Consider the following 13,179-nt stretch of genomic DNA (forward strand, 5'->3'; position numbering starts at 1 on the left):
CAGTGTTGAATGAGCAGGAGGTGGGCACGGGGTCAGGATCAGAGGTTTCCTAAGCCCACAGAGTGGCCGAAAGTTCTGAATAAATAAGCGCGGCTGTTGCCCCCAGCCGACTTACAGGATAATGAGGTGATAAACACTCCCTTTGGGAGTCTGAAAAACCCTTCCCTCTGCGGTTGTCTTTAATTTTAGCTCCTCAGCCCCAGCTAGCAGCGGCTTCTTTCCATTCCCCTGACGCAGAGCTGGGGGAAGGGAGGGGCCAGCATCAGCACCATCCTTGTCCCAGGTGGGAAGGACACAAGCCACCGCCTTCCCATTCTCACTCTCAGAGCTGAGCGGGGAGGGTTGGATTTTTCTAGAAACTCGGGGCTCAAGCTGGAACACTCCTTTCTCTCTTTCTCCTTCCTCTTTACCTCCTCTCTTGGCTGAAATGGATTTGGAGCCCATGGGGGGGGGGGCGGGGGGGGGGGGCCTGCCGCTTCTGTTCATTTCCCGGCGTGTACTGACTCAGAATATTAGAATGTCACAGCCATACCTGTGCCACCTCTGTGCGTACACCGTAAGCAGCTGAACCCAGGCCTGGAGGAAATAAGATTCCCCTCACCGGATCTGCCCTCGGAACCCTAGGCTCCCCAGCAGGCTCCTAGGACAAGAGGCCACTGGAGAGCGTGGCAGTGCCACAGAGTGGCAGCGCTTAGGAGCTAGGGCCTTCCAGAGCTTTCAGCGTTTCTTCAAGGGAGGTTGGGGCAAGCTGTCAAGGGAACATGGATACCTTGATCTGCTGATGAAACGCCTCACCGTCACGCTACAGGATAGTCCCCCTTTCCACAGGTTCCGCTGCTATACCGGGACGCTCTTTCTAGAATGAGGCATGTTTGGAGAGATGGCCCCACCCCTCACCACGGGTGAAGGGGAGCTGGCATGGGCCCAGGAGAGCTGGCTCTGCCCCTCACCCAAGGGGGACAGTCCCAGTGGCCCAGACCAACCAGCTCAGCTACTACCCAGACTTGTATCCTGGGCTTTGGGTTGGCCCACGCTAACATCTACCCCATCTCTGACCTGCTGGAGTGCGTGAAGGGACTGGTCCTGCCCAGTTATATCAGTGGGATCTCCATGACTCGGGCAACAGCAGGGTACCTGAGAGGAGTTTCAGTGAGGGTCCAGTGATGATGGTGTGCCCGAGGCCAGACCAATGACTCATTGCAAGGACCATTTTGTGGGCGGGGCTGACTGGACCAAAAGGGGATACTGCTTGACACACCACAGCTCCCGATGCCACTAGGATGAACGAAGAGGTGTTAGAAGGATGGCGGAGCAAGGTGGTTTTTTTGTTTGTTTGTTGGTATTTTTGTTTTTAATTAATTGGGGGGGGCATGCTGAAGGGGTGAGGGGTGGATACGGAGGGACTGGGGAGTAAACAAGACTGGGTTACATGATGTAAAGTTCCCAAAGAATCAATAAAGAATTATGTTTAAAAAGTAGAATGAGGCGTGCAATAGAGTCCTCATTCTTTGGATCTGTGAGTGGGCAATTTTTGCTTCCTTTTCTTCTCCCTCCATCAGCCCAGGGCTGTTGGTTGGGCCGATTTAGAGTAGGGATGCAGCCACAGTTGAGAGTGTCTTAGCCCTCCTGGAAACATCTGGCCTGTAGTTTGGTTCAAATGATGAGATGTCAGGATGCATTCATGTATCCATCTATTCATCTTTGATGTGTCGTCCCCTGTATCCAGGGACTCTGGCTGCACAGAGTAGGGTGTAGCTAAGGAGTATGAGGCGTGTCCATCAGTGATCCCCCTCTCTCTCTAGCACTTAGGCCAGTAGGCCCAGTGTCTCAGACGTGGGGCCTCTGAAGCAGCGAGCAGACGTGGCAGAGAATTCTAGTACTGTATTAACACATTTGGTCCTGCTGGCTTGGGGCATTATTGTGTGATGGCTTGCTTGATGTGAATGGGAACTTTGTAGCTGGTGAGTTTCTCTCCGGGTCTCGCCAAGGCCCTGCAGTCCCTGGATTTTACAGGAAAGAAGAGATAGGGAAGTGTGGTAAGTGTGGAAAGTGTGCCACAGCAGCCACAGAGGAGGCTGAGGGTGGAAGCCACTCAGGCCTTTGGAATTTGCCCCACATTGGGCGCCAGATATTGGTAGAAATATTAAGGCAACTCCACATAGCTAAAAGGGAGGTTTATTTTGTGGGGTAACTTACAAGTGAAGAGATAGATTACAGGGTCTGGGAAAGGTGAAGTGCAGCTCAGCGGTGTTCGCTGGAGAACTCTGCTCAGTCTACCTCCAGCGTCCAGGATCCAGGAACCAAAAGGAGCCAGCACATCCAGATCTTGAGTCTTCAGGGCTCCTCTCTTAGCTCCACCTTCTAGGCATAACAGTTACGAAGCCTCAATGGGGGTAGTACTTCCAGGTCAAAGTTGGAACAGCTACCCACTACAGATCTCTCTGCAGCAGCTTGTCCAAGCCCTAGTTCTTATCCACAGGCAACCTGTATGTGCCTAACCCAGAGCCAGACTCAAGTGCATTCTTAGGAGACAGTCCATCTGCAGAGTACCCTCTCTAGTTTCTAGTCTCCTTAAAACACCTCATCCCAGGCTTCCCAGAAAAACTGAGTTTTCTCTGGGAAATACCCTCTCCACATCCATCAGAGAGCATTGGCTTTAGAATCAGGGCCTGTTTGGGTGCCAGGGAGATAGTTCAGCTAATAATGTGCCTGCCACACAAAGCTTGAAGACCTTAAATCAGACCCCCAGAACCTAAGTTAAAAAAAAAAAAAAGAAAAGAAAAGAAAAAAGAAGCTGGACATAGGGGTCCACGCCTGTAACCCCAGTGCAGGGGAGGCAGAGACCAGCTGAAGCTCACTGGCCAACCAGTATGGCCAAACCTGTGCGTTTCAGATTTGGTGTCTCAAAAAGTACCCAATATCGTCTTCTGGCCTCCACACACGTGTACACACGCACAGCAGCAAGTGCACGCCCTCCAAAAATAAAAATAATAACAGCTAGTTTGGATCCAGATTTATAATTTACTGGTTCTCTAGGAGGGGCGGGGTAGAGATGAGAGGGCCCCACTGGCACACTCCTGGCATGGACTCACTGTATCTTCCCCCGTTCACTACCAGTGGAACCCTCCTGCCTGGGCCCTCTCTGATGCTGAGCTTTGTCTCAGGTGACAGGAACACCCTCCAAAGGCTTTGATGAGAAGGTGTACCTGTCAGCCAAGCAGCTGAAGCCTGGAGAGGACCCATACAGACAACATGCCTTCAACCAGCTGGAGAGTGACAAACTGAGCCCAGACCGACCCATCCGGGACACCCGCCATTACAGGTATGGCGTCCATTATGTGGACAGGAAGGGAGGGCTGAGAAAAGACCAGTGTGGTTTGCTTGGTTTTTATTTTATTTGTGTGTGCTTTAATGTTTTTTTATATGTATTTATTTTATTCATGTCTTTCTGTGTGTGTGAACATGCACACATGCAAATCATGTTTCTTACAAATATGGAAGACATCCCCATTCTCCATCTAGAGACTTAGACATCCAGTCGACCTCACCCTTAGCACTCTCTTGCCCTCTGTGGTTCAATGGGAAGCTCAAGGAAACCCCCAGAAGGGCTCCTGGGTCCCTCAGTCAGGCATCCCAGCATGGATAGCCTGCCAGGGAACTTCAAGAACATCCAAGGAGGTGAGCTGCACAGCTGAAGAGGAGTCTCCAGCCCTGCCACCTTTCATAGTGAAAGGCTGTGGCTGCCCCATCTCTTCCTTGCCTCCGCCCACCCCCAGCAGCTCCTGCAGATACAGCCCTGTCTTGTTCTTATTCTTCTGTGGGAGGTGTGCAAGGTCCTAGACCAGAGTCAGCGAGGCTTCCCCCAAGTCTCCAGCTCAGTGTGACTGGACCCCGGCAAGGCAGCAACCCTCTTCCTGAGTTCCGTCCCATGTTATCCTATCTAGAGGATGTGTTCCACCTCTTCCTACTTCCTGCTGTCACCTTCAGAAACATTCTGTTCCTTCCGCAGAGACTCTGTCCTCGTGCCTGGTCTCATCTACCCTTCAGTTAGCATGGAATGTTCCTGTGTCCTTCTTTCCCCCTTTTCCTTTCCTTGGTATGTGTGTGGGGTGGTGGGGTGCAAGACAAGGTTTTACACTGTAGCACAGGCTGGCCTGGAACTCACTGTACGTACCCCAGGCTAGCCCTGAGCTTATAACTCTTCCCCTGCCTCAGCTCTCAAGTGCTGGGCAAACGTGCATGGCTTCTTTCCTGTGTGTAAGTCCTTTTTGTCAGCCAGCCTGGGGGCAACTTCCCCTCTCCCCTTGGAGGCAATGATAGGTTCATGTGCTGCTCTTCAAGGTCTTTGATGACAGCCCTCATCATGGCTAACCTAGTCCTCAGGTCTTTGGGGGAATCTATGCCTTGACCTCATATGTAAACTGAGGGCTTGGCCTGGACCATCTCTGCCCACCTTCCTCCTGCACCCCACCTTGACCTCCTCGGTCACTGTTCTCTGATGGCTGAAAGACCCAATGGTGCTGAATATGCTATCATATCCAAGGCGGTGGTGGGTTGATGAGGTGCCACATGCTGCTGCTGGGCCCTCTTAGGGGGCTGAGGTGGATCATGATGTGTGTGTGTGTGTGTGTGAGTGTGTGTGTGTGTGTGTGTGTGTGTGTGTGCGCACGCGCATGTACACTCCTGCAGAGGGAGCAAAGGAGGCTCTGGCCTGGTAGAGCCAGTGTGCCGGTGCAAACCCTGCCTCCCCAGGCTACAGCTTCTGCTGGACTCTGCTGCAGGCTACCTCCTGCTCCTGGCCTCTGTCTAGGATGCTATTGTCAAGGGAAACTAACTACATAAGACTGACTTGTTAAGACCGTGAGAAAACCTCCACAAACATAGGCATGGGACCGTCTCTTGGACGACTCCTGGCTCCTGGGAATTGGGTAGCCCTACCCGCTGTAGGAAGTTCAAATCAGCCTTCCGGAAAAGTGTGGGAGACTTGCCACCTTCAAGGAGGGAAAGACGTTGTTATCCAGTCTCTCCCCTTAGACATCTGATGGCCAGGGAACCAGTGCAGAGAACTGGGGCCCAGGTCTGTGTTCTGAGGCTAGGCACCAGGAGGAGGTTCCTTTTTCCGCTAGTCAAGCTGAAGCCAGGCCCCTGATCCCTGCCCTTTTGGGAACAGGCACTTGCACAGCCTGGCTTCTGGGGGCAGAGAGCACCCCTCCCCCACAGCCCTCTCAAGGAGAGCTACTTTCAAGCTCCTGGAGATTTTTCCCCTGAGGTCTCACACAAGTGGGACCCCCTGCCTGTCTAACCCTGCTCCTCTGCAGGGCAGAATACAGGCCTGGGAATTCAGACTGTGAGCAACTGTCAGCAGAGTGAACGCTGTAATGAAAAAATAGTCACTGCTGGGGTTGTCTGGAGCGATTGTAAATAAAGAACATCGCTTAGGAAAACCAGCGGAGGCGGTTGCCTTCCAGCGGTGTGGGGCCCGCAATGAATACATTCACAGAAGCCTTAGGGAGGAGGAAGGCCCACAGAATGAGGATTTTAAATTCCCCTTGCTGAGGACCGGGAGTGGGGGGGGGGGGGTCCAGAGACAGGGTACTGAAGGGGGGGGGGCCCGGGGCTGCTGAGAGTGGGGGAGCAGAGTGACAGGAACTGCCCTTGGTGTCTTCTGGGAAGCTGCTATCCTGCAGGCTAGCTGCTGCTGCCTTATGGCTCGCTCTTGCAGGGCTGTTAGTGCTCGGGAGGAGAGGGGAGAGCGGGAGGGAAATCTCTCTACTCCCACCCTGCAGGCAGAGTGGGAGGAATTTCTGGCCAGATCCTACCAGAGCTGGGAGACAGGAAGGAAAAAAGCATCAGGGTGTGAGGAGGCAAAAGGAGGGTGGTTTTCTCTCCCCCCTCCGCCCCCACCTTGTACCACTGGTCTGTCCCATCAGCCATATTGCTCTTTGGCTCCCAGCTGTATCCTGGGGCCTATACATAAACCTGAACCCTCCCCAAGAGGCCGTGCATGTGTGCTCTGGTGCTTTAGGTCTTCTGCAAAGAACGCCCCAGACTTGGGATGACCCCTCAACCTGCCGCTTCCTTCCTGGACCCCCTGGGCCAAACTGCATGTGGGTGCTGGGTCCTTGTGGGATGGAGCATCTCCTTGTGGGAGGTAGGCTGTATCCTTCTCTGCCTCAGAGCTGTCCCAGGGCACAGCAAAGTAGATACAGAAAAGGCAGCCTAAGCCCCACCCCGCCGCTCGCCCCTGACTCCCTGTCTCTTCCCAGCTGCTCCTCCTTGTCCTACTCTTCGGACCTGCCGCCCACCAGTGTTATCATCACCTTCCACAACGAGGCTCGCTCCACACTCCTGCGCACCGTAAAGAGGTGAGACCCTCACCCCCACGGGCTGTCATCTCCGTGGCTCTGCCCCCATGAGGTCTTGGGTGGCCCGTGGAGTTTCTGACTAGACAGGACCTTGTTGCTAGGGATGGTGTGCAGACAGCAGGGAAACCAGTGAACACTGGGAGGGTGAGACGTCCTTCTGAGATGCTAGGTTGGTGGACGTTCTGGGAGACCCTGGAAGGCCACAGCAGGCAAACCCAAGGTCAAAGAGGGTAGACCTGCAGCAGTCTCTTGAGTGGAAGGAGGCAGTGATGGACAGGAGGCCTTAGAAAGGTGGGTATCAACACAGCAGGTGCCTGTTGCAGAACCAGAGAAACACGCCCCTTCTGCCCTCATCTAAGCTTGGGCCAGTGGGCAAGTTTAACCTGCACCTGTCCCACTTCCCGGGACTCAGAAAGGAGTGCCCAGTGGCATTTCTTGGCTTAGATAACCTTTCCCAGAGAAAGACAGACACCCCTCCCAACCTCAGGGTGCCTGCAGGAGCCTCCATGGTGGGAGAGGCTCTTCCAGGGATGTGTAGGAGAGGCTGACTCCACTGTTCTGTTCCCACCGCTGCTCCAGTGTTCTGAACCGAACTCCTGCAAGCTTGATCCAGGAGATCATTTTGGTGGATGACTTCAGTTCAGATCGTAAGTATTCATCTCCTGTCGGCGTGCCCCTCCACGCCACGCCCTAGCCGTTCCCCGAAATGCTGAGATGAGCTCCCTGCAGCCACCCTGGTCCTCACCCACTGACCTCTGTCAAGAAGGGAGTCTTTGGTCTTTTCTAGGACGCTTCCCCATCCTGGCCCCCGGCAAAGGGAAAAAATGGCACTGTTTAAATGATACACTCATGAGATGATAAAACAAACAAACAAACAAAAACCCCTGAAACAAGGGGGCTGAGGAGATGCCTCAGTAGATAAAGCGCTTGATGAACAGCAGGAAAACCTGAATTTAGATGTGCAGCACCCACATATAAAGAGCCAAGCGCCAGGGTGTGCCTCTGCCACCCAGTGCTCAGAGGAGTGAGATAGGTAGGCGCTGGGTGCCTCACTGGCCAGGCAGTCTACTAAACTGTGAGCTCCAAGTGCAATGAGAGAACCTGTCTCAGAAGATAAGGTCAAGAGGTCAGGAACAAAGAGGAAGACATCTGAGGTTGACCTCTGGCCTCCATGCCTACACACATGGGCAAGCACACTTGCACAGATACATACACCCAGACACAGACACACAGAGACACACACAGACCCAGACACACACATACCCCTGGAACAATATCCACAGCATCCTTCGTAGTTACAACTTCCCTAGGAAGAAGAGTCCCTTTAAATATGGCAGGTGCTCTCTGGTGCCCGCTGGGCTTGAGTTGGAGGCACTGGTGTTCCTCACTTGGCCAAGGAGTGGGGACAGGGCTACTCTTCAGCTAGGATAGCCAGTATGATCTGATGCCCACATCTAAATGAGCTTGTTTGACTCTCCTTTGTCCTCAGCTGAAGACTGTTTGCTTCTGACTAGGATCCCCAAGGTCAAGTGCCTTCGAAATGACAGGCGGGAAGGTGAGTGCTGGATCTGGGTTCCTGCCCTGGATCTGTGTCATGGTGACCCTCTCACCTCCCCACTCCCGTTGGGCACAGTGTTATCCTAAAGCCTGTCTGGCTGCCTTGGTTGTCTCTTCTGAGAAATGAGACAGTGCTGGCACTTTTCTGCCTTCCAAGGTTGCTATAAGGATGAGCAAGAGGCTTGTGGTAGAAGGCGCAGAGAAAACCAAAGGGCAGGAGAAAGGTGTGACCAATCAATCAAAGGGTGTTTCAGAGCATCCGTGACAGCGCAGCATGGTGTCCAGCCATCTAGGGGACACAAGAGAAGTCCCAAGCTCGGTTCCTGTCCTAGGAATGTTTAGCATGTGCCCAGGGGATCAGAATGACCTTCACCGCAGGCAGGTTGTGCTTCTGTGGAAGGTGTGAAGATGGAGGAGAGGGAGCGGGTTGAGCAAGAAGGACATTTGTGGAGGAGGGGGTTGCTCAGTATGGGGAGGAGTAGCAGGCTCCTCATGAGACAGGTGACGGGAGCAAGGGAGGACATGGCAGGCCGAGCACGCTGCAATCAAAGACAGGAGCTGACAGGTACACAGTGCTCGCAGCCCTTCTTTGCTGGAGGACTGTGGCAGGCATTGGCGTTGTTGATGGTCTCCAATTTAGTCATGACAGCCATTGTTCCCATTCTGTCTGTGGAGAACAGAGGTCTTGTGATTGCCAAAGGTAGTGAATGAGGAGCCAGGATTCCGGCCTGGGAGACACTCTCAAAGGCCAGTCTTTTAGTCCCTCTGTGTACTCTTCCTTCCTGTGAGAACCCAGGCCTAGTCAACAGGGGCAGTAGACCTTGAAAAGCCAGAAGACCGCTCTTAGAATTGATATGGCAGATAGCAGCAAGCCAGAGTGAGAGAAATATGTGCTAGATAGTATATAAGACAGGCCATTTAAGCCTGGAAGCCATAAGGATATTGGTGAGTGAAGTCTTCAAACCGTCATAGAAGAGGCTGAAGAGAAATGTCTCTCCAGCCACTAAAATAGGCACTATTGGGCTTGGGAATAAGTTGTCCTGGGGTTTTGCCAACAGTGAATGAGGATTTATGGGCACATGCTTTCCCCACACCTTTAAGTAGAAAGGGGACTCAGGACTGATGGGCAGTTGGTTAGTTAGAGTCAGAGTGATGAGCAGAAAGTGACCTGTGTCCAGAGGTTTCAGCATGAGACCCTTCCCTTCCCACAGCTCACAGGACATGGGTAGTTGCTCTGACCAGGGCAGAACCAGCTGGGCCTCTGCTATCCTGACAGACAGCCCTCCCCCTCAACCCCCACTCACCCCCCGTCACCCCCCACCCCTGCTCCAGCCCTTGGCAGAAGGGCCAACAGCAAAGCCAGTTAGTGAGCAGTTAGTGAAGCCATCAGGAAATGGGAGTCAGGAGAGAGAAAAACCTAAGGCACATAGTTTCTCTGGTACCAGGCACTCTCCTTGTTCTGCTGTTTGATGTGACAGGCTGGGTTATGGTGGTTTTTAATCTTATAGGCAAGAAACTGAGGCTTAGGGGTGGTGGTGTAGCTCAGTGGAAGGGTGCTTATCTAGCGTGTATAAGACTTGTGTTTGATCCCCAGGACTGAAGAAAGAAAAGAGAGAAAGAAGGGGCAAGGAAGGAGGGATGGAGGAGGGAGGGAAGGAGGGATGGAGGAGGGAGGGAAGGAGACCAAGGCTCAGAGAGATTAAACAGCATACTCAAAGTGTGTGCGTGAAGGGCCAGCACACAGACCCAAGTCAAGAGTCTCTCATTGTGTTGCCGGAGGGAACCATGAAGGGTCTCAAGGGGTTAGATTTTGTCAATAGGTCTGTCAGTAGCAAACTCCAGTCCCACTCACTTATCTTGACTGCCCATCTGTATCTAGAGCGTCGCGGACACTTGGGGAATGACCCTGGGTGACCATGAAGGTCAGGGAGACAAGGAGGGGGGAAGAAATGGAGGTACAAAGAAGAGGCCAGCCACAATAGCTCAGCACCTCAGCCCTGGGACTTCGGGGGACACTGGTAGGCTATTAGCTCAGCCCTTTCCTTTCCTCTTGCAGGACTGATCCGCTCCCGGGTTCGTGGGGCCGATGTGGCAGGAGCCACGGTTCTCACCTTTCTAGATAGTCACTGTGAGGTGAACGTGGAGTGGTTGCAGCCAATGCTGCAGCGGGTGATGGAGGTGAGTCGCCTGTCTGTGGGAGCTGGACCCCTTCAGGAGATGCCCTCGGTGCTCCCAGCCCTCACTATCTGAGGAGTTAGGCTGGTGTTGTAGGAGACCTCAGGATCTGCTTTCCCCGAGAGGCCCCACGCCACCCAGCTGTCTCACCCGAGAGTGGGGACAACTGTCATATTTGTCCCCACTGCGGGTGTGAGAGTCACATTGCATGGAAGTTTGGTGAGCCAAGACACTCAGACTGTGATAGGTGCCGCTTGTCTCCCTAGAAAGACAGGGTCCAGGAGGGGGAGTTTGTGGTCAGGCTGGACAGACGGATGGAAACAGGACCGACTGGAGTTCAAGACAGAAGAAGAGGGAGCAAGAGGCCCCTGCCATGTGTCTTCTGTTCATCAGGATGGAGTGGCAGAAAAGCATGAGGCAGTCACAACTCATAAGAAGGCAGATAGCCCCAGCGGGGTGTGGCGATGTGTGCCTATAATCCCAACATTTGGGAAGCTGAGGCAGGAGGATCGTGAGTCCAGACTAACCTGGGCTAAACGGTGAGAGGGAAGAAAGGAAGACAAGGGAAAGGAGGAGGAAGGGGAGGCAAAGAGGGAAAACAGCCCGATTTTTAAAACAAGAATTATGACCACACAAAGACTATACATGTATTCATTGCTAAAAAAGGCTGTGGTATATCCATATAGAATACTGCGCAGCAAAGAAAACAATGAAGTATTGGTATGTGTTACAACGTATATTATCTTTGAAAACTAATGAGATGAGAGAAAGGTAGTCAAGAAGGCCATGTATTATATGATCCCATCTGCAGAACAGTTCCAAAGTCAGAAAATTCATAGAAATTGAAAGTAGGTTAGTGTGTGTGTGTGTGTGTGTGTGTGTGTGAAAGAGGGAGAGAGAGAGAGAGAGAGAAAGTGTTCTAGAATTAGATGGTGATGGTTAGTCTACTGTGTGGACATAGAAGTCCTCTGAATTGTACTTTTAAATATGATATATCAGTTTTGTAGTGTATTAATTCTATCTCAATAATAAAAAAAAATGTGTGAGCAGGGAGAGGCTAGTTCCCCGAGGAGCACAGAAAAGCTCCAGGCAACCTCCCTGGTCAGCCACTCCCCAGGCTTTGAATACCTGAGCCATGTGTGAATTAAGGGACTTTCAATTATGCACAGCGGGTCATGGGAGTAAAGCTGCTTGTCCCCAAAACTGAGGGCCTGAGTTTGATTCCTGGGACCCACATGGTAGATGAAGAGAACTGAGTCCAAGTTTTTGGCCTCCACATGCATGATCTGGCATGCTCGTGCACACACGTGAATGAATAGGTGGGTAGGTAGGTAGATAAAAATACATGTAAAGAGAATTTTTTAATTTATTTTTATTTTATCAGTATTGATTAGTGTTTTGACTGCATGTATGTCTGTGTAAGGGTCTCAGATCCTCTAGAATCGGAGTTACAGATAATTGTAAACTGCCATATGGGTGCTGGGAATTGAACCCTGGACCTCTGGAAGAACAGCCAATGCTCTTAACCACTGAGCCATCTCTCCAGACTCTGTAAGAGAATTGTTTTGAGGAGTGGCGTTGTTCTTGTTGTCTCTCTGGGTAGCCCAGGCTGGCCTTGAACACACCACCCTTCTGCCACAGCCTTCTGAATGCTGGAGTAAACAAGTGTGTATCATCACATATGGGTCGGTTAAGAGGGAATTAGAGTTGAAAGCAGGAGTGGGGATGGGGCTCTAATCTGTGCCCCTCAGTGGAGTGTTGAAAGGGTCTACCAAGTGGGATTAGGACTTCCCTGGGGTGTACAACATGATTTACCCCAACTCAAGAAATCAGGGAGGCTTGTATTATACAGAACCACAAGGTCCCTGGCCTTACGCTGTTGGTGCCTATTTGGGGAGCCTCAACTCCAGAAGGTAGAGAGGTGAACAACAGGAAACAGAACAACCCACACTGTGGCAGAAGAGCCAGCATGGACAGCGGCTGAGTGGCTGTCCCATCTAGACCATGATGGTGAGGGAGAGCATCACAGCGGGTGACATCCCAGAAGGGCTCAAAATTACACAAGAGGAAGAGGCCGGGTCAGTAGTGCTGTGCCTGGAACTGGGTGTGTGGTGATCTAGTCCAGCTCCTAGGGTCTTCCAGGAGCCGGGTGAGACTGTGGCACCCCGTGTTCCTCAGAGCAGGCAGCTGGGCCTCTGTGCAGATGTCTCTGACCTCTCACCCTCCCCTCCTAGGACCACACCCGTGTGGTGAGCCCCATCATTGATGTCATCAGCCTGGACAATTTCGCCTACCTTGCAGCATCTGCAGATCTCCGAGGAGGTGGGTCCTGTTCCTCCGAGAGGGCGAGGGCGTCTAGGCTTGAAAAGAGGCAGGCGAAAGCAGGCAAAAGCCCTGGTTCAAGTGCTCTCCTGAGTCTCGCCCTGCCCATCCTTCCCTCCAAAGAAGAGGGACAAGGAGAGCCCTGGGTTGGAAGTACCTCACAGGGTCAGAGGTGGGGCTAGCTAGTCATTTTTCATTCCCTCCCCTCATCATGGGCGCATCCCTCCCCAGTACTGCTGGCGCAGAGAGCTTGGCCAAAGGCCCAGGGGAGTCTTCTGGAACGCAGACGTTGTCTGGACTGGAAGAACAAGAGCCTGTGGCCTTGCCTGAATTCTTAACACACATCCCACAGGCGGTCACAGCAGCTACTCACCACATTTGCTAGTGAGCCTTGAAGCAGCAGCTGGTCAGATTTGTTATGGGCTGTTAAGTACATAAAACCCACAGGAGTGGGTCGGATTTTAGTGTGGACAAGTGTCAACTGTCTCATGGGTGTTTTGTATTGATTGCATGCTGAAATGTTTTAGACGGACGGTCTTAAGACTGTCTTATTCAAATTAACCTCATGTTGTTGTTTTTTCCCCATGTAACTCCTAGACTGTTTTTTAAAATATTAGTTAATTCATTTATTTATATTTTATGTGTATGTATGTGTACTATGTGCATGCAATGTCCACAGAAGCCACTGGATTACAGGTGGTTGTGAACCACCATGTACATGCTGGGAATGGAGCCTGGGTCCTCTGAAGAACCTCAAATG

At 52.2% G+C, this 13,179-nt stretch overlaps 1 protein-coding gene across 2 annotated transcripts in view; it reads left to right on the forward strand.

Moving 5' to 3' along the window:
• Galnt16 (polypeptide N-acetylgalactosaminyltransferase 16) overlaps window positions 1–13,179 on the forward strand; it is a 75,594-nt gene that overhangs the window by 36,839 nt on the left and 25,576 nt on the right. For both annotated transcript variants that reach the window (XM_036205971.1, XM_036205970.1), the window contains 6 exons: window positions 3,165–3,322; window positions 6,267–6,365; window positions 6,945–7,012; window positions 7,855–7,920; window positions 9,979–10,100; window positions 12,332–12,419. In XM_036205971.1, the coding sequence (XP_036061864.1) occupies window positions 3,165–3,322; window positions 6,267–6,365; window positions 6,945–7,012; window positions 7,855–7,920; window positions 9,979–10,100; window positions 12,332–12,419 (601 nt within the window). The remainder of the gene's footprint in view (window positions 1–3,164; window positions 3,323–6,266; window positions 6,366–6,944; window positions 7,013–7,854; window positions 7,921–9,978; window positions 10,101–12,331; window positions 12,420–13,179) is intronic.

This window comes from Onychomys torridus, chromosome 14, assembly GCF_903995425.1.
Source record: "Onychomys torridus chromosome 14, mOncTor1.1, whole genome shotgun sequence".
NCBI lineage: Eukaryota > Metazoa > Chordata > Mammalia > Rodentia > Cricetidae > Onychomys > Onychomys torridus.